The 21033-nt window shown below is 38.6% G+C and overlaps 1 protein-coding gene across 2 annotated transcripts in view; it reads left to right on the plus strand.

Annotated features, from left to right (window-relative positions):
- Positions 1–21033, plus strand: part of LOC139977636 (serine/threonine-protein kinase SIK2-like) — a 40267-nt gene that overhangs the window by 15511 nt on the left and 3723 nt on the right. For both annotated transcript variants that reach the window (XM_071987098.1, XM_071987097.1), the window contains exons 4-7: positions 2309–2372; positions 4691–4806; positions 7416–7586; positions 20106–20229. In XM_071987098.1, coding sequence (XP_071843199.1) covers positions 2309–2372; positions 4691–4806; positions 7416–7586; positions 20106–20229 — 475 coding nt within the window. The remainder of the gene's footprint in view (positions 1–2308; positions 2373–4690; positions 4807–7415; positions 7587–20105; positions 20230–21033) is intronic.

Raw genomic sequence — 21033 nt, forward strand, 5'->3', positions numbered from 1 at the left:
CTTACTATTCCTTAGACTATATGTCCTTACTATTTCCTTAGACTATATGTCCTTACTATTTCCTAAGACTATATGTCCTTACTATTTCCTTAGACTATATGTCCTTACTATTTCCTTTGGCTGTAAAGTATGAACAGCCTGTCACCAGTAATTATAATTACACATACAGTATATGCAACAGTCTATACATTATAGCCTTTATTTCTTGTCAACTGTCACTTAAAAATATTCTTTTTAGCAACCAAAATGAAGACTTTGTAGTAGAGGAGCCAGGTGGGCTTTATGGAGGTGGGAGTGAGGTAGAGTGATTGACCCCTGTCTCTGTTGTCATCATTAAACAATTTAAGATGGAGATGTAAAGTTCCTATCCTGCTTTGTGTTAAGACTCCTTGGATACCAACATGTAAGCACTGTGTTTTGTGAGGTTGGTTCTTGATTGAAGAATATTTACTGTGTATGCCACTTGATTCCTAAATTCGATTTAGCCCAGCAACAATGAATGACAGATCCATGGCAGGTTTTTTGCCCTGTTAAAATTGCATTTTGCCCTCAAAGTCATTGGTTTCGGTTTAATACCCTGTTAACATTCTGAAATTGTTGTGTATGTCAGTAAAGATGGCACCTACAGACACATTGAACCCTGCATTCTGTAAATATTCATGGAATGCAGTCAGTATTAATACTGTAAGGCAGAGCTCTGTACATTATGTAGATGAATTTGCATACAGTGCTCATAGAATACAGCATGCGTGTAGCTTTCTGGATATACCTCTATACTACGGTGTTTGTTGCGTGAGATACTTATCAAGTGATTTGACCCAATTCTATCTGAGTAATCAGGACAAGAGAGCTATATGCACTTGCTAATGGGCAATGTGAACAAGGTATCTGTTTTCAAGTTAAACAGTGTGTCAAGAAACCACATTAAAAAACTGAGAGAGGATAATGCCACTCGTAGAATTCGTTCCAAACTCCTTTTTTATTTCTTGGAGAGGTATAGCAGTAACTTAGGATGTAAATCTGTCGTTGCCTTGTTGCATAACAGAGGAAACATTAGCAGCAGTTCTCTCAAGATTTCCACTGTACCGTAAAAGGAGGAAAACAAAACAAGTCTTGTGAGCTTTTGAGGGAAGAAAAAGGGAAATCTTTCTGAAGTATAAATGCTTGTCCTCTTGTCACAGAATATCAGACAAAACTGTTAATGAACTTAAAAGCAGCAATTTTGGTTAAATTTTTCCAGAATACAAACTTTGGATTTTGAGATTACAATCCCATGGCAATGTAGTATATTAGCTTAAACCTACATTCAAGTTTCATCTCAAGTAATGAAGTGAAAGCTAACAATTTTTGAAGTTGCTGATTTGCTTTTACATATGACCAATTTACAAACAGGAGAAGTGTCCGGTTTGATCCATGTGTTAGATAATTGCATTTTATCGTAATTTTGGATTAATAGCACAGTATCATAGTGGATAGTATGTTGTTATAGTGGATAGCATGTTTAGCATAAAGCTTTAGACGGCACACTATAATAGTGCATGACTTGTTAACATATATGTAGTGGACACAATGTGGGCTATAATGTGTTGCATATTATCAGAGTGGATAGTATGTTGTTATAGTGGATAGCATGTTAGGCATAAAGCTTTAGACGGCACACTATAATAGTGCATGACTTGTTAACATATATGTAGTGGACACAATGTGGGCTATAATGTGTTGCATATTATCAGAGTGGATAGTATGTTGTTTTTGTGGATAGCATATTAGCATAGTAGATGGCACACTATCATAGTGCATGGCATGTTAACATAAATTGGACACAATGTGTGCTACAGTATAATGTGTTGCACATTATGAGAGTGGATAGTACATTTTGTTATTGTGGATACTATCATAATTAGCATAGTAGATGGCATGTCATCACAGTGGATGGCATGTTACACCACTTGTTTACTACACATGAACATGCATGCCCCCTTCCTAGATTTCTATAACTTTGCTTTCCTGTTCCGTCACAACCTCAGTACTCTTGCTCTTGGTGAACTGATGACCATCTTAGCACTGTACAACCTCAGTGGCTGGTTCACTTCAGGTCAATGGATCCCCCCCCCCTCCCCTTCTCATTCTACCATTCATAGTGCTAAGATCTTTTTTCCAGTGGCGTTATCTTTTCTATATTTTTATATCGATATTTATAAACTTATCCAGTTACTGTTGGTTACTGGACTCACCATCAAGTGATAACTGTACTATGGTACATCTTCATTTGAAAGTTTCAGTTATCTTACTTCTTTTTTCATTACAGGTTATGGAAACGAAAAGTATGTTATATTTGGTGACTGAATATGCAAGTAATGGAGAAATGTTTGGTAAGTTCAATAGCCTGGTCTCCAAAGCTTCGTTATGACAGAGTATAGGCCGTGGTTAATATCCAGATGGAGGGATATAGATGGATTTACGTAACTCTATTCTCTTTACCTGCTCCCTATAGACAAATGCACTTTTCTATCTGTCCAGTCCAACAAAAATTTGTAACTTACCACAATGCACCAAAGCCAACTATACAGCTGGCCAGGTCATGGTCCATTTCAGACTGTAACATTTAATGACAGAAGAGAAATTTTGGATGAAGCTTGAGTACAGTATTTGTGATGAATTAGTATTTTAGAAAGTAATTTGTATGGAAATCCTTTCCCTCCCACTGCCCTCCCCATGCCCTCCCCATCCCATCCCACCCCCTCCCCATCCCCTCCCCATCCCCTCCCCATCCCTCCCCATCCCTCCCCATCCCATCCCATCCCCTCCCCATCCCCTCCCCATCCCCTCCCCATCCCCTCTCCATCCTCTCCCCATCCTCTCCCCATCCCCTCTGATGTTAGCATGCATCTCTGTTGTAAAACTAAGCATATCATACATGTCATTTGTGTGGACTGTGCAAGTGACACAGCTAAATCACTACTGTCGCAACTCACAAACTGACAGTTTAGAACTCTCTCTGTAAGAAAAAACAAATTTTTGACTGACCAGAAGAACGATGTTTTTCGTTTGCTGTCGTTTCTGTATTGTATGCATATATGCAGCTGATTTCAATACTTAAAATGTGAAGCTTGGCGATTCTTTCATGTAGCATGGAATATCTGGGACAAATTGTGAATAAATGATAACACTACATACGGTACTTATACAGCGGACTTATCATGATTGTTGTGTACAGTAGGTATGTCATCGTTCATGTGTTTTGTTGTGTGTGGTTTCTGTCTTTGATAATTGCTGGTGACTGTCAGTTTCGTATTTCTGCTCATCTCTTTCGCATTTCAAGCCACTTCTGCCTTTTACCCTCCTTCGTTCTATGATTATCAAGATTGTTGTCTCATCAGCTATTGGTGCAGGGTTGCCATGGCAACGATAAAGGTTACTCCATTCAGAAATGTATTTTTTTGGTTTTTCTGTAGAGTAATGTAGAGACAGCGTAAAAAAAAAAAAAAAAAAACGAAACGAAGGGAAGGGAAAATGTCGTAGTCACAGAGGAAGTGACATAATTGTTACGGTCTTGTTAAATTGTTGGTTTTAATTTGCTGCTGTTGCTTGCATTCTCAAAGTAGGTCAGTTATAAGTGCTGTATAAATGATCATATCGTATGCAACAGGCAGGATGACACTAAACGATGGTATGCTGTCTTTCAGAATCTTCACATGTTGCACAGCCACAGCAAATAATAGTGAATATATGGTGGTATTTGTACATGATACATGAAGTTTAGATTTCCTGCACAAACTGCAATGGTTACTGAGGGGGTCAGGTTTGCAGAGAGTGTTGTTGCCTGTGTGGTGGTAGAGTGGGGTTGCATGTGTGGTGGTAGAGTGGGACTGGGTGTGTGGTATTAGAGTGGTATAGGGTGTGTGGTGGGATAGTGGGGTTGGGTGTGTGTGGTGGGATAGTGGGGTTGGGTGTATGGTAGAAGAGTGGGACTGGGTGTGTGATGGTACAGTGGGGTTGCATGTGTGGTGGGATAGTAGGGTTGGATGTGTGATATTAGAGTGGTATTGGGTGTGTGGTGGGATAGTGGGGTGGGAGTGGGATAATGGGTTGGGTGGGAGTGAGATAGTGTGGTTGGGTGGGAGTGGGAAAGTGTGGTTGGGTGTGGTGGGATAGTGTGGTTGGGTGTGGTGGGATAGTGGGGTTGGGTGGGAGTGGGAGTAGAGTGGGATTGGGTGTGGTGGGATGGTTGGGTGTGTGGTGGGATTGGATGTGTGGTGGTAGACTGGGATTGGATGTGTGGTGGGATAATGGGGTTGGGTGTGTGGTGGGATAGTGGGGTTGGGTCGGTGGTGGGATAGTGGGGTTGGGTATGTGGTGGAAGTGAGTTTGGATGTGCCAAGGGGAGTGAGGTTAGATGTGAGGTGTTGAAGTGGGATGGGTGTACAAGAAAGTAACCATTTTCTTGCATGTGTCTGCATTTGATGTCGATCTAGTTTAAGTTGTTTTTTTATATATATTATTTAGAAAACCTATTTTGTCTTAAAAAGTTAGAGAAGTAACATACAGTATGACTCGTAATTGACAAATAAATAGCAGTGCATGTACTCCTTATTTGTCAATTATGTTTTCTGGTGTGTTGAGCTTTACTAATTATAACATTACGGTGTATCTGTCTATGCTCATTTGCTTTATTTATTTTGTTTGTCAGATTATCTTGCCAACCATGGAAGGATGACGGAAAAAGATGCAAGGAAGAAATTCTGGCAGATCATTACAGCTGTTTCATATTGTCACGACAGACACGTCGTCCACAGAGACTTAAAGGTGAGAGTGTAGCAATGATATTACATCCACCCCTAACTACTGTGTTTCTCTTTCTTTAATATGCAAGTGAATGTCATTCAGAAATTAAGAGTTTTCTCTGCTCTCGCAAGTCATTTCCTCTCCTTAATGACGTTATTGTTGCCAGCTAATAATAGTCGCCCCAGTACCTGACTTTGTTCAAAATTAGTATACTTCTTGCCCATGTGCGGTAAATATCAGGCTTGATTTTTACAACTTTTCTGATTGTTCCAACCTCTCTGTCCCTGACTACACCTGCTTGCACATCCTGTGCTGCTCGTTCAACCTCTGGCAGGAACACACGCTCTGGTTTTTTGCCTTCCTAGAACTCATAAGCCGTTAGCCGCTACGATTCCCAGCTCTCTCCTCATTTGCATACCCGATTTACGTCATTTGGCTGAAGTCGGCAGCCACGAGGCATCCGAGAAGATGACGTGTTTGAATTATGAGCAGAAAGGAAGGAAGAGAAACTTGTTAATACAAGGATAAGGCAAAAAGGAAATAGAATGCCATAATAGAAAGATAAAGACCTTTAAGGCAAGGATAGTAATAAAATCAAGAGCAAATGGGGGATAATATTAGGAATGTGCAATCTACAGTTGGAGGGTGGGAAGGATTATATCGCAGTAATCACAATGTGTCACAGCGTTGCACAATTTTCACTTGACAGTTAGCAAACCCTTAAATGTGGTCTCAATCATTCTGTCCTGAAATTAGGAATAAATCCGGCTTGGTGACGTTTTGTTTATGCAGTTATATTAAAAGCATCGGATATTTCTGGTCGATGATTATAAAGGAATAAATTCCGTACATATTCAAATGACAGATGTTCTGCCCTCAAGTATAAGAAATTGAGAAACATTTTTCTGTCTTTGTGTCAGTAATACTTTACTTCTGAATGATCTGGCTGCTACAAGTTCAAAAATGGAGCTGGTTTGCTATTAAACTTATCCCACACAAAGACATACGTGCCACAAAGTGCAAGACAGTGTGGTTGTTTGTAACTTTGTAGATGTTGTGAGGAAAAATACAAACTACCAAGTCATTTTTATTGTAAATGTTGAATCTAACCATGAATGTTGCCTTTTAAATCAGTTTTCTGTGTTGGCAAGGTAACATCTCTATACTTTAGAGTGTATAACACATACCTTACCACATACTTTAGAGTGTATAACACATAACACACACTCTATCTTAAGAGTGTGTGTTATGTTAATGTCACAATATGGGTATAAAGATCTACATAGTCTTCACTGTGTGTACTGTGTTTATAATCACTCCTGCCATTACACAACCACTCACAAAACCACTGTACTCCCCCTCTTTTTGGTGCAAATTACTAGCCATAATAAAAGTTACTCGGCTTTGTTACACTACTGTAGCTACTGTTCAAAATGGCCACGATGTACAGTATAACAAATGCAACTTGATAGATTGAAAAATGTAAAGCAGTAACATCACCTATTAATGCAACTAGAGAGTTTGTAAACAACATTGTATGATGTCATAAAGTTTATCTTCTTTCAAGAAACAGTCAAATAGAAACATTTCCTTGGTGACTATTATTACCAGAAATCTAAACTCAGCAGTTTTCTGTAACTAACGTGACCTTTCCATGCCAGTTTCAGTTACGTCTATCTACTTTCCGTTGATTACGTGGATTCCAAGAAGCAGCTCAAGGTCCCAATGGAATATTCCAAGATTTGCTGATTGTCAGTGACTTTTAATGAAGCCGTTCAGAGGAAAATTCCTCCAAAATTGTCACAGCATCATACTGTAGCAGTAGACTTGAAATGGCTTTTCATGATACAGTTAGCTTTCTAAGACTATAGTTGTTTTAGGGTAGATGTTTTGAAACATTCTACAACCATTTGCAAGTGCATTTAATTTAATATTGTTACATTGTTACGTAACCCAACAGTTGCTTTGGTGACGCAAATTCAAGATGTATGCAATATCTCAGGTGCAAAATTTGTCAAGAAATTTAAATACATAGTGCAGGTGACAATTGATCCTGATATCATAAAGCTGGTGTCGTGTCTGGTGTTATATATTTGGTGTCATACATTTGGTGTCATACATTTGGTGTCAGTCATCTGCAGTGTCATGACTGGTGTTATATGCCTGGTGTTAGATGTCTGTTGTCATATCTGATGTAGTGTGTGGTGCTGTGTCTGGTGTCATACATCTGGTGCAATGTCTGGTGTTATTATATTCATTATAACAATGCGGTTGGTTTGCTTAACCAGTCAAATTAAAATACCACTGTATGTGATACCTGGTCAGTTATTGTATTTTGTTGGCACAGAAACAAAATTAATACACTTTTTGTGATGAGAAATGAGTGCATATTCTGTGTGATAGAGCAATGAGAAATGATGCATGCCTTGATTAAGGTAAAAAAAATCATAAAAAAAGTTGATGACATTTGAACTTTTCACCCTTCTCATTAGTTTGTTAACTTGTTGCTTACCTAATGACAATAATAACATGTGATAAAGCATGTAAAGATAGTAATTTGTACTTGAACAAAAAAAAAGGTAGAAAATAGAATTCAGTTGTATTTCTGTCCTTTGTTTCTCAACTTTTAGGCTGAAAATCTGCTATTGGATTCAAACATGAACATAAAGATTGCAGACTTTGGCTTTAGTAACTATTTTAAGACGGGGCAACACTTAGCAACGTGGTGTGGAAGTCCACCCTATGCAGCTCCCGAAGTCTTTGAAGGCCAGAAGTACGATGGACCACAACTGGACATATGGGTAAGTTTACATTTACAATTCTCTTTAAGTATCGTTGCAGTTGTTCCTTAGAAATATACATGAAAACAATATGACTTTTGGGTCATTCCATGCCAACTCAACAAGGGCCCGACACCCACCATCTCAGATTTTTACCAAATTCGGTGTGGAGTTTCATAATATAAACAAAAGATTCCACGCCAAATTTTAGCTGAAAATATTAATCAGTTCCAGAGATATCAGCTTTCAAAAATCTGTGTGATTGACCCTGAAAATCCAAAATGGCGGCCATTTTTAATTACATCACCCTCAAATCCCCCCTTCCCCTCCCCTCCACCCTCTACTCTTGCTACATATTCATCTTTGGAAACATTGTGTTTGCAAATCCAGCCCAGACATCTTTGCTGGTCCAGGAGTGAATTATTTTCCGTTTCAAAATGGGTGCTTGTTGCACCTAATTGCACCTCATTCCTTCTCCTAATTTATGGGTTTACATGTGGAAACCAGAATATCATCCAAGATACATAAAATATCTTATTTACTTCACTCCTCTAATACCTATTGTACATCCCAGTCTACAGATGCACTTTCCTATCTACCTAAACTTACATGATTGTGAAATATACAGGTTTGATTTAGTAAAATATTGCTTAAGATTACACACTAAAAATTTGCTGGTGATTTCATCATTAAATAAACCAATTACATTCTGACTTGAAACACTGTAACAGTATCAATTTAATGAAAGATCCCTCACCCCACCCCACCCCATCCCACCCCCCCCCCCCGAATTCTCCTTCCTCCTTGAGTCTCACACATTGACTGTTATGAGTTTTCTGGTGATAGTTACGGATGGTATTCACTAGTGCAAGTTTATGCAACAAGATATGAATCCGTGTGACACAAAGTTGTTCTCTTGTAAATTATGTGTAATAGCAGGTTTCATTCGTGACACACCGTTTATCCGCGCTGTTTGCGTATGAGATTTTAACTTGTGATGCTTTTGATGTAATTAAAGTAGCCTGGAGAAGGGCTACCCTAGCAACTAACACAGTAGTTGTACAGAACTGTGTAAACCCTGGTAATCAAGACCTGGGATTTGCATTAATATTTTACCCATTAAAGCCAAGATAAAAGTGGCATCCAAGTGAAGAAAAAAAAGAACAGAGCAAATCAGATGTAATAGTGATAGGAAACTGTTTTTTGAATGGGCTCTGATATGTCAAACAGTGAATGTAAACTTGTAGGATTCACTGTGAAAAAGCACTTGAAAATATTCCTTGTGTAATATGCTAGAAATTGATGCAAAACGCTGTACACAATGGTAGCTTAATTACAAGATCCAAGAATTGATTCCAAACAGTTCCACTGATATTTTGCTTAGTTTTGTAACACATAACGTCCATGCAGTCTTGACTGTTTACTTGCGTGAATAATTTTGGACACATACTTTTGCACTTTCCCATATACTGTACGTAGTATTAACAATATACATCTGTGACAAAACCCTTGGATTTTCTTTGATTTTATTTAATTATTTCCGTAGTTTGTAAACTTCTTAAATTTCTAATAGGAACATCTGGTTTTCCTTTTCTGAGATTGCTAATGCCTGTTAGCTTGGCATTCTACAGTCAATGCGGAATGAATATTTTTTTTTTTAGTGTCCGATGAATTAATAATGTTACAATCAACTTCACTGTTCACAGTTTTCAACTTTAGTTAGCTGTTTACATCCCTTAAATTTTTGCCACCACTAGAATCTCAGCTTTATAGTTGTCTGGACTCCTGACCAATCTAGTTTAAATAAATATACTTCACACTTAGCTGACCTGTCTCCCCACAGCTTTTATCACTCCCATTCTACGGTGCCTAGAACAAACTGGTAACAAAGTGCGCCCTCTATACCTGCACTTCTCCGGTCAATGCACTTCCTTCTCATTCTACCACCAAAGCGCCTAGCGGTCTGTATTTGTCTGCTCATCGTGTGCTCAATGTACTCATTGATAACGCATATTCCAGATATTACTTAGCACCTTTTTAATTCACACATAGTGTTTCCTCAATTGAAGGAATTTTGTTACTATATTCATAGTAGTTATAGCAGTTATGCCGTCAGAGGAAGTTAGAGTACAATATGGGAAATAGTTTAGGTATTACATATCTATGGAAGCCTTTAACCTTAGGTTTAGCAGAAATGACCTTTTCATGACATAAGAGGATGCATTAAATACTTCCAACCACCTACCACTGGTATTTGTAAGATTACTTCAATGTTTATGAATAGATAAACTCCTGCTGGGGTTTCCTATCAGTAGTGTGACTGTTGCTGTCCAATATAGCCAGCCTGTTATTATCATTTATTAGCAAGTTGGAATGTTAGATACAGCAGTTTTATAGGTCTATTATCAAGTATCTGTTACACAGTAAGAAGAAGGGTTACATATATATCTGCTCTATAAAGGAGGCTACCCTTCTCCCCTCCCCCCACCCCAGGAGAAATTTGGGATAATATTAGGAATATATGCAATCTACAGTTGGAGGGTGGGAAGGATTATATCGCAGTTAATCACAATGTGTTGACACTAGCAAACCCTTATAAATGTGGTCTCAATCATTCTGTCCTGAAATTAGGAATAATTCCTCCAAGTTGGAATGTTAGATACAGCAGTTTATATAGGTCTATTATCATGTATCTGTGACACAGTAAGAAGAAGGGTTACATATATCTCTGCTCTATGAAGGAAGCTACTCTTCTCCCCTCCCCCCACCCCAGGCCCCCAGTGACCCCAATCTCTTTGTCACTCCTTATCACAGTTGATTAAGTTTTGTTTCAGGAACTAGTTGCCTTCTTCCCATGCTCATGGATAGTTGTACATTATCTCAATTGCATGATTCATTGGTATCCTTAAATGTACATATGATTTGCAGCATCTCTCAGATATTATTTACATAATATATGTATATCTTACATTAACATAGTTCACATGACTATGCATCAACTCACATACTGTCGACAATATCATTGATACTGTCTATATATTAAACTTGTTTGTGTTTGTTTGATTGATTGACACAGTTTTGCTTCCATCATGCATCATTTGCATAATATGAATCTTGCATAAATTTTGATTGGATTTATACACCATCTTACATGCATACACATAGGTTTCATTGACCACCTAATAGCAGACTTTTGATTGGTCACTTGCCATCGACAATGTTTGTGCATTCAACTCAGGACACAAATTGCAATTTTCTGTTCATGATTTGCTAACATTCATTTCCTTGCCTGCGTCTAACCCACAGACTGTAGATTTTGTTGATATAGCCATATGATATGCATGGTTTTGATACAAACCTGCACACTGCATAGGCCAGTGCGCCCATCTAACACATAAGTTTTGTCTGTATGCAATCAATGAAATGTCTTTCCCCTTGTCAGAGAATTACCGTATATGAAAGCACAAAGTGCGACTTGAATTACGTAAATCGTTTAAACTCGTGGTTGATGAGGCGGGTCATTGAATGGGAGCTATTTTAATGCTCTGTTGTTGTTCAATTGTCATTTACATTTCAATGCAATCAACTGAGAGTACATGGCAGCATCTCATTTGCTTCGATCTTGACGATACTTTTGACAAAGTCAACCTCTGCCCTTACCAAATTCCTCTCATACCAGCTGGATTATTTGCCCGAGTGTTGTAACCAACAGTTTAAACATATCTCGCTTCTTACCTTCTCTTGGGTAATTAATTTTGGAATAGAATGTTATTTTGGCCGTAGGAATTCCTGAGCGTCTTGTATATTGACAATGAATTACTGTCAGGAATACTGTACATCTTGGATTAGTCTTCAACGGACTGTAATGCAACAATGCATCAATCTATGTTTCATGTGATAGCATTAGAGATCTACTGAACATCCCTACATGTGTACATGTGCTGCATACACACACAGATACACCAGTAGCTGATCTAAATACTACTGTACCAATGTATTATGTGATAGATGCATGTGTCATGTGTATGTCCATGTGTTTGTGTGTAGACTGCATGTATATTGTGCATGCATGTGTGCGTGCTTGTATACATACATTGTGTATGTATGTACATAGTACATACGTACATTGGCGACATCTGAAGTAGACAGGATGACATCACACGTCTTTGCGAATGCACTTTTGGTGAAAAGATAAAATCATATCAATATTTTGGAAGTATTTCTATTTCTCTGCCATATACAACATATTGACTTAAGATGGAAGTAAATAAAGACAATAGAGAGCGTGGTGGCCAATTGGCTAAGGCGTCGGACTAGTGATCCAAGGATTGCTGGTTCGATTTCTGCCTAGTTCATTACGTTGTATCCTTGGGCAAGATGCTTTATCTCACTTGCCTCTCTCCACCCAGGGGGTTAAATTGGTACCTGTGAGGTAACTTGTCATTGGGCTCAGTATAAAACTGCTGCCTACTGGAGGGATTGTCTCTGGGACAGGTTATCATTGACCAGGGGTAATATAACGTCTGTGAAGCGCTTTGAGACCTATCGCTGGTATAAAGCGCTATATTAAAGGAAATTTTATTATTATTATTAAAATGTTCACTTTGGTTTCTTGAATACTCTACTAGAACCATAGCATATATGTTATAAGATGCTAGTTCATTGTGCTACGGCTTTAACGTTTAGATACAGATGAAACATGGTGAGTGAATACATTGTTGTATGACAACAGTGTGGTTTGTTGCATATATTGGGTGCACTTGCAAAGATTTTTCAAGCAATAAATCAGTTGTGAGAAGCATTGCTGATTACTGCACTATATACTACATAGTAGTAAACAGTACTGAACAAAGAGTGGATATACACCAATAAGTTTCATCATAAAAGAATTCATACTTTAGAGTGCAGAGAAGCCTATTTAAATTGATAAAAAGGAAGTAAAGAGACTTTATAGTATAAATATCAGACTTTGGCATGCCTACGTGCTTCAACCAATGAGAGCACTGGAAAATAGTTACATTCCGGAGAACTTACAGAACTGTCAAGAGCTCTAAGTGAATATCTGAATTTCAGCCAACTTCCTTCCAGTTTCATCGCAGCCGCGACTGTGCGATTCATTTCAGCTATGATTGACCCAGGCCCCACGTGATACATTTGTTCATATCTAGATCAAATCGTTGATTTTGGACTGAAATTGTCATCAGTAGGAATGGCCCGAAGAAAGTAGTAAAATTTGTGGAAAATAACAATTGTCATGATCTTATCGCAAACATCCTGGGAGACAAAACAGATGTGACAATTATGCAAATTTCTAGCAGTCTTTGCCACGTGTGGGTAGAGTGCATAGCTGGTTGCTATAACCCAGTAACGCTGGTGAACCAATAAAGAACAGAAACGCCATCGGGCTGGATCATGTAAATGGCAAGGGTAGCATATAGTCAAATAAATAGTCATCGCATCTGTATGGCCATCTTGTTTGCGCAAACCTGAAAAAGGTATGATTTTCACAACAAACAGAAAATGACCTAATTCCACACATCCTGTGTGTTCATTTTGTGCACCTATGTCTGCTAGTGTTATACAGTTAACTGGATCCTATTCACACATCCTGTGTTCATATTGTAGCCTACACCTATGTCTGCTAGTGTTATACAGTATACTGGATCCTATTCCACACATCCTGTGTGTTCATTTTGTAGCCTACACCTATGTCTGCTAGTGTTATACAGTGCCTTATATCCATGAGAGTGAGTACCTTTCCTGTCATCAGTGAGTCAAATTTAATCCAAAAAACCTAAAATCTCACTGCATACTTGTCAAGAGAACAAAAGACTATTCATGGATAAACCAGCTCCTGCCTTGTTGTCAAGTAGCCAATCACATCGCCGTCGAGGTCCGGAGAAATAGTTAGGTAATGGTGGGAAAGAATCGATTGGAAGCTGCAGAAATGGCACAGGGTGGTAGCCCCCGGCAACATATTTCCTGTTGAAGGCATTTTTTTCCTTATCTTACACTGTAAATGCCAAAGTTGAGAGAAGGTTGGTTGGTTTTTTGCAGTGAGAGGAGTTGCCTATCGGCGGCGTAGAAGGAGAAAAATTGATTTGTTTTCATCTTCCGTTTTGCAGGCTCAAGTAGTCTGAAACTGCAAAGGCTTACAAGAGCAACATCTCTGGTGTAGGTGGAGGCAATCAGAAACAAAGGCAGCATAAGCAGTCATACTTCAAACCGATAAGTTTGGATTTGTGGAGCATTGCGCTAGAAAGATTGTATTTCATTATTCACCTAACCTTTGACATTAATTTCTAGGGATTTCATTATGGCAGTTGAAAAAGTACATCAAAAATTTGTGATCTTTGTATGAAGCTGAAAAGGCGGATAAAATCTTGATAGGATAGAGTTTTGTCAAAAGGTTTAGAGAGAGGATGTGTGGCTTACCTGTGGCTTACAGTACTTACAGGTATATTGTGGCTGTGACTGTGGCTTACAGTACAGAGGTATATTGTGGCTGTGACTGTGGCTTACAGTACTTACAGGTATATTGTGGCTGTGACTGTGGCTTACAGTACAGAGGTATATTGTGGCTGTGACTGTGGCTTACAGTACAGAGGTATATTGTGGCTGTGACTGTGGCTTACAGTACAGAGGTATATTGTGGCTGTGACTGTGACTGTGGCTTAAAGTACAGGTATATTGTGGCTGTGACTGTGGCTTACAGTACAGGTATATTGTGGCTGTGACTGGCTTACAGTACAGGTATATTGTGGCTGTGACTGTGGCTTACAGTACAGGTATATTGTGGCTGTGACTGTGGCTTACAGTACAGGTATATTGTGGCTGTGACTGTGGCTTACAGTACAGGTATATTGTGGCTGTGACTGTGGCTTACAGTACAGGTATATTGTGGCTGTGACTGTGGCTTACAGTACAGGTATATTGTGGCTGTGACTGTGGCTTACAGTACAGGTACATTGTGGCTGTGACTGTGGCTTACAGTACATGTATATTGTGGCTGTGACTGTGGCTTACAGTACAAGTATATTGTGGCTGTGACTGTGGCTTACAGTACATGTATATTGTGGCTGTGACTGTGGCTTACAGTACAGGTATATTGTGCCTGTGACTGTGGCTTACAGTACAGGTATATTGTGGCTGTGACTGTGGCTTACAGTACAGATATAGTGTCTGTGACTGTGGCTTACAGTACAGGTATATTGCTTTCAAGATCATTCTGAATAGCATGTTCTTGTACAGGTATAGCATATGTATGATGTGTATTCAGTGGTCCAGGTCTGACTCTGATGTAGAAAAACGATGGATAGATGGGAGTTGGAAGAGGATAGTGGATGAGGACAAATGATAGGGGGCGAGTGTAGTGGTGAGGGTAGTGGATAATTGGGTGTCTGGAGGGGGACAACACTGCTTAAAGTAGTGAGAGAAACTTGGCTAATGACACTGTGGCAATGTTGTATCTTCTCTTTTAAATCTTGTAAATAAAAGTGTAATCATCAGGTAGCTCTAAAAGAGGACCATTAAGGGTACAAACAGGGTTTGAGTGAGGAGGGAAAATTAAGGGTATAATCAGGGTTTTGAAGCAGGTACCATCAAGGATATAATCAGGGTTTGAGTGAGGAGGGAAAATTAAGGATATAATCAGGGTTTTGAAGCAGGTACCATCAAGGGTATAATCAGGGTTTGAGTGAGGGAGGGAAAATTAAGGGTATAATCAGGGTTTTGAAGCAGGTACCATCAAGGGTATAATCAGGGTTTGAGTGAGGGAGGGAAAATTAAGGGTATAATCAGGGTTTTGAAGCAGGTACCATCAAGGGTATAATCAGGGTTTGAGTGAGGGAGGGAAAATTAAGGGTATAATCAGGGTTTCGAAGCAGGTACCATCAAGGGTATAATCAGGGTTTGAGTGAGGGAGGGAAAATTAAGGGTATAATCAGGGTTTCGAAGCAGGTACCATCAAGGATATAATCAGGGTTTGAGCGAGGAGGGAAAATTAAGGGTATAATCAGGGTTTTGAAGCAGGTACCATCAAGGGTATAATCAGGGTTTGAGTGAGGGAGGGAAAATTAAGTGTATAACCAGGGTTTTGAAGGAGGAACCATAACGGCCGGTATAATCAGGGTTTTGAAGGAATTACCATTAAGGGTATATTCAGGGCACTATATCAGGATTATTGTTGGTACTGTATATGACCCTGTTTCCCGTTCCCACAAGATCAACTGAAACACTGCCCTCATTTTCTTCAAACATGTTCTGAAAGAAGAGAATATTCTATGAATATTATATAACAGAAAATGCAACATGATTCTCATTGGTAATGATAACTGGGCTCGCGTCTAAATTTCATTGCAATGTAAATTACTGAGATACTTTCATCTTCTCTGTAATATTTTTAAATGTGCAATAATTTGTAATATAATCAATGATTATCACCAATATAAACGTTTTTTTCCCCTTAAGAAAGCCTGTCAGAGGGCCTAGAATATTACAGACATGTTTTATGTGGCATATTATATATAACTGGAATATATCTCAGACCAAGTAAATAGAAACCATGTCTTAGCTGCAATTGTGTGCTATTCCAAAGTTAATAAGATCAAGTTATTAGGAGAAAAAAAAAAAAATTAACCAACTGCGACTACATTCCACTTTGGCTGTCGATTGATTTCTCGGCATTGGACGAACGATTACATGTCAGTTTGACTGGCTAATTGTTAAATAAATGTCTGTGTGTTTGTGTACCAATGCAGAATGATGTTAAAACAATCACTTTTATTATTTAAAGTACGTCAACGGTAATGTCATTAAACACTAAAACGCAGGAATTATTTAAACAGACGCTAATTTCTGACCTCTGACGTCCGTACATGTTTTGATGATGTACTTCTTCAGTTGAACTTTTTGAATTCTGAATTGGTGAAAAATTTCACGCTTTAATTAATGCCATTGATTTTGAGGTTAAAATATCGCAGTGGTTTAAAGGGGGAGGATCATCTTCATAGAAAGATAAGATGAAACATGTAAAATAGTGTACATAGATGTTAATATTGGTGATCAGAGTGCCAGTGTAATATAGACCTCACAGGTCAAAGTTTTAAATATTTTGACTGGTTTGCCCTCTGTCGACTGGGTCTTATCTTTTCGTCGTCCCAACAGCAAATTTTGTTGTGAGAAAGAAATGTAGCAATACAAGAAAGCATGCTGGATAGGTAGAGCACATTGTCAGAGAGATGTATTTATAAATACTGTTGGATATTACAGCTCATAAAATTACTACAGTATTTCATATAGATTACAGTAAACAAAATTTGACTTTAAGTTTATTATGATCTCCTTGAGGACACATATTATGTATTTAGTTTGTCTATAGAGTACAATATATATCTTTTCACCTATTATGAGCCACTGAGTTGGGACTCATGCAGATTTGTGTTTTTGATTATAAGAATTTTCAACTCAGCAAATCAGCTGAGAATTTCAGCTTTACCAGTTTTTTTTAAATGTCAACATGTATCTACGGTATTCACAGAATTTATAGCAGAATAGAGTAGTTCCAGATACTACTTTGATATCAATGGGTGTGTTGAACAGTTCCGTGCTGTATTAAGACCATGGTATATACAATAACTGTGGTTTTTATAATATGTATTTATATGCCTGGTCGACCTTTACAGATCTAAAACCATATATCCATGAAACAATAACTGGAATAAGTGTAAATAAAAGCCACTGAGTGGTTAAGCAAAAACAGCAGGATTAACCACAGTGTTTGGTCCTGATTGTTGCAATTTTAATCGCTGAACTCGTTTGACTGCTGCTACTACACAGCCAGGATACTTGGGGGAGAGATTGCCTCTGGGAATCTCGAGATGGAGAGCTCGCAATCTCTCGGAGGTAACCTCTGACGTTGGTGACGCATCAGTTTATCCATTTAGTGACGTCAAGAGATGGGTAGCATTTCTTCATCCGGCGATGAGAAGAAATATAAGACAGAAGGATGATCATATTAATTGGCCCAAATTGATTAGGGTGAAGGAAAGAGGTGTTCAGCAGCAATAACGAGGGTTTGTACAGTACAATACATCCCAGCGATACTCTCATTAGGTTTAATTGCAAAGAAAAATGGAGATTGCTGTACAGACAAGGATGGGAAGTCTCCTTTAAGAAGATGTGGCGAAGAATGTCTGGACATGGTTCTAGCAAGGTTATGTTACAATGGAATTCACAGGGGTATTGTTATCATTAGCTAATATGACCCTCACCTGGTTTATATACACTGACTGCCATACGTACTACATAATTATGCAAGTCCAAGAGTGGTTCAAATGACCATGTAGCATCTATGTCATCTGGACAGCAAAACAGTATGATTTTCATGGGAGAGATGCATGTATACACACACATACACGTTCAGTAAGAGAATTGCAAAAACAGTACCGTAAAACAAGATTTGTAACTTTTGCCTGGGATGTGCGTACATTGTACAAAGACTGAAGAGTCAGGCCATGCTAGGATTAGTCAGGCGCGTAGCCAAGGGTGGGGGGGCGAAGGGGGGCGACTTCCCCCCCCTTGAGCATATTTTCTTTATGATATCACTAGTAATTTCAAAGTAGAAAATGCTTAGATGCAACATACAAGGCCCGGGAAGTGTCATTTGCAGTGATCTGGGAGGCATTTTTCGGCTAAAATTTTTTTGTACGCTTCACGCCAATCCATGGTGGCGCTACGCTTAGATAGTGTGCCTACAGGCTTCGCCCTCCCTTGGCTAATTCCTCGCTATGCGCCTGGGAATAGTGCAATTGGTTCTCGAAATAAGTTTAAAAAAGTGGCTGGTTACCTTCTGGTTTGGTTTAATACAGTTCTTTTTGACATTGATTTTGGGTAAATTTCTCAATTCTAACTTCCTTGAATCCTGTACACGTTACTGGTCAGTCTCATTTTCATTTATAAAAACAAAAAAAACAGTTGTTAAAATTTTCCTCATATTCCAAAATATCAGAAGAGCAATCTTTCCTTTTGTATTTTCTCCATTTCTTCATTTGCCAATCAATTCTGTAAACCAGTCCAGATATTGCTTAGAAAATGACATTGACTAATACTGTATGCAAAGCAGCCACTCTATCCTCGGTCCATCACGTTTGAATCATTCGTAATTTTTCCCCAATTAAAGGATAAATGAATAAGTGGAATAAATTTAATTCAAACCTCATCTTTATGTTGTCCAGGGACATTTCATCGGAAAGTGATACTCATTTCATACAAAATTGGGAAATTTTGAAAATTTTAGAAGACATTTTGAGTAGTGGATTGAGTACCTTACAGTTTGTATGGGCTTTTTATGTATAATGATATCATGAATAAAATTGATCAAATTCAGCTGAAACAGCTGTTTTCAGTTCGTTCTCATTGTGTTTGAGAATTTGAACCCAGACAGCAAACACAGCAGACAATGATCTTGTCCTGTGGCTGTCAGAGGGGAATTTCCCTTCACAAATATTGCTTTGATGCTTTGTTTGTCCAAAGTTATTTTTGTGAATGATATTGAATTCTTTTGTGTAGTCCAAGGCATCTCCTTTGCTATTTTTACCTTTGATGGCTCAATAAATCATTTTTAAGATCATATATGAGTGAGAATATATTGCCCGGTTCTTGACATTTATTATTTGCCAAGTTCGCAAAAACACACAGAGTGATTTCAAAACTTCAAATTAGTCTTCTTTCCTGTCACGACGCCCCCACAAAAGGAACGGAACCAGATCTCAGAGAATTATCTTAGCACCCTTCACAAGTTAGTAAAAAACCACTACAACCTCAAATGTCAGTGCCTCTCCCAACCCCTGGAACCCCTAAAAAGGCATTGAAGACTCGCCCCAAACCATGTACGGCCATCTGAAAAAGTTAACTTTCTGTTGCTTGCAAGTGACGTTTTGTTCGTGTCGCTACAATATGCAGACAGTAATGAAACGTGATACCTTGTTATCTTATTGCTAGACCTGAGATGTCCATTGCTGTATCGTTTATACACTGTGCTGTGGGTATTGACCGCAGCTGTTTGTACTGACTGTTCACTAGTGTCTAATTACGGATGGTAGCAGGCTGTGTGTGTATTTTCTGGGATCGATGGTGGTGTCTAACACTTCTGTTACACCTCATTCGAAACTAGGTCAGATTACCGGCATTAGACGTTTCTTTTGCGCAAGTCTTCACACCCTTTGATACCACAAGAAATTGAGATCCATAAAAATTGTCAGTTTCATTCTTTCAGCTCCGATCTCAGAAGACAAAGAACTCTGTAAAGTTAGATCTATTACTTTTCTGCTTTCTAATCAAAACAGTAAACTCAGGTTACATCTGGTATCAACGTGAAAAAATGTCATCCCAGATTTTACTTGTTAACATAATTACATTTGTAATTTACAAATGATCATTATTCGCTTCAACGTTGTAATTACAAGTCCGAAATGTACCAGGGTATCTGAATATTTGAACTTTTTCAACCAATTTCCCCCTTGATTGTTGTCATCTCTGCAGAGTCTGGGTGTTGTCCTGTACGTTTTAGTGTGTGGAGCCCTACCGTTTGATGCCAGTACTCTTCCGCAGCTGAAAGAACGAGTTTTAGCTGGAAGGTTCAGGATCCCATTCTTCATGTCCACAGGTGAGGTCAAAGGTTACATACGGTTTTGCTGCTTTATGCCAGATATTATATATGCCTGATGTCACAAGTGCTTGGCGAATGTTTAATTGGTCAGGAACACAAGGGGGGTGGGGGAGGGGGAGAGTGCAAATCGCAGCCTTCAAGTTGTATGCGGCCTAAAAGCCAATTGTCAGCAGTCTGCAAGTTCTTGAAAACCTGTTTGTTTGGCCTTGGGTACTTTATAGTAAGGGGAAACATGAAATAAAGTATGTAGATGACAGTGTAAAGGGCCTACAGTATTTATGATATGTTGTTTGAAAGTTATTGATGGACATTCAAAGGAATATTGTCAATGAATTGAATTACCAGCTTTAAAAGGTTGGATCAACATCTTCCAAGAGCTGGAATATTGTTCAACAGAAATTGACTGCTCCAAGTAACCGTTGCATTAGAAGGTTGGATCAACATCTTCCAATAGCTGGAATATTGTTCAACAGAAATTGACTGCTCCAAGTAACCGTTGCATTAGAAGGTTGGATCAACATCTTCCAAGAGCTGGAATATTGTTCAACAGAAATTGACTGCTCCAAGTAACTGTTGCATTAGCTCTGCTTTCCTCAGCTCATCCATTTTCTCCAAGCGTCACAATGAATTTGTCGATTTGCTGATGCCTGACGATAATAGAACTTTTAGCTGCTTAATGTTTAAAAAAATATAAGCAAATGATTTTGATAAAGTGTATTGTATTGTAAACAATTGTTTTTAGATATGTTCTTTCAAGCAGAATGCAATTTGAACCCCCCTCCCACCCCTTTTTGCCCTCCC

Source organism: Apostichopus japonicus, chromosome 12 (assembly GCF_037975245.1).
Source record: "Apostichopus japonicus isolate 1M-3 chromosome 12, ASM3797524v1, whole genome shotgun sequence".
NCBI lineage: Eukaryota > Metazoa > Echinodermata > Holothuroidea > Aspidochirotida > Stichopodidae > Apostichopus > Apostichopus japonicus.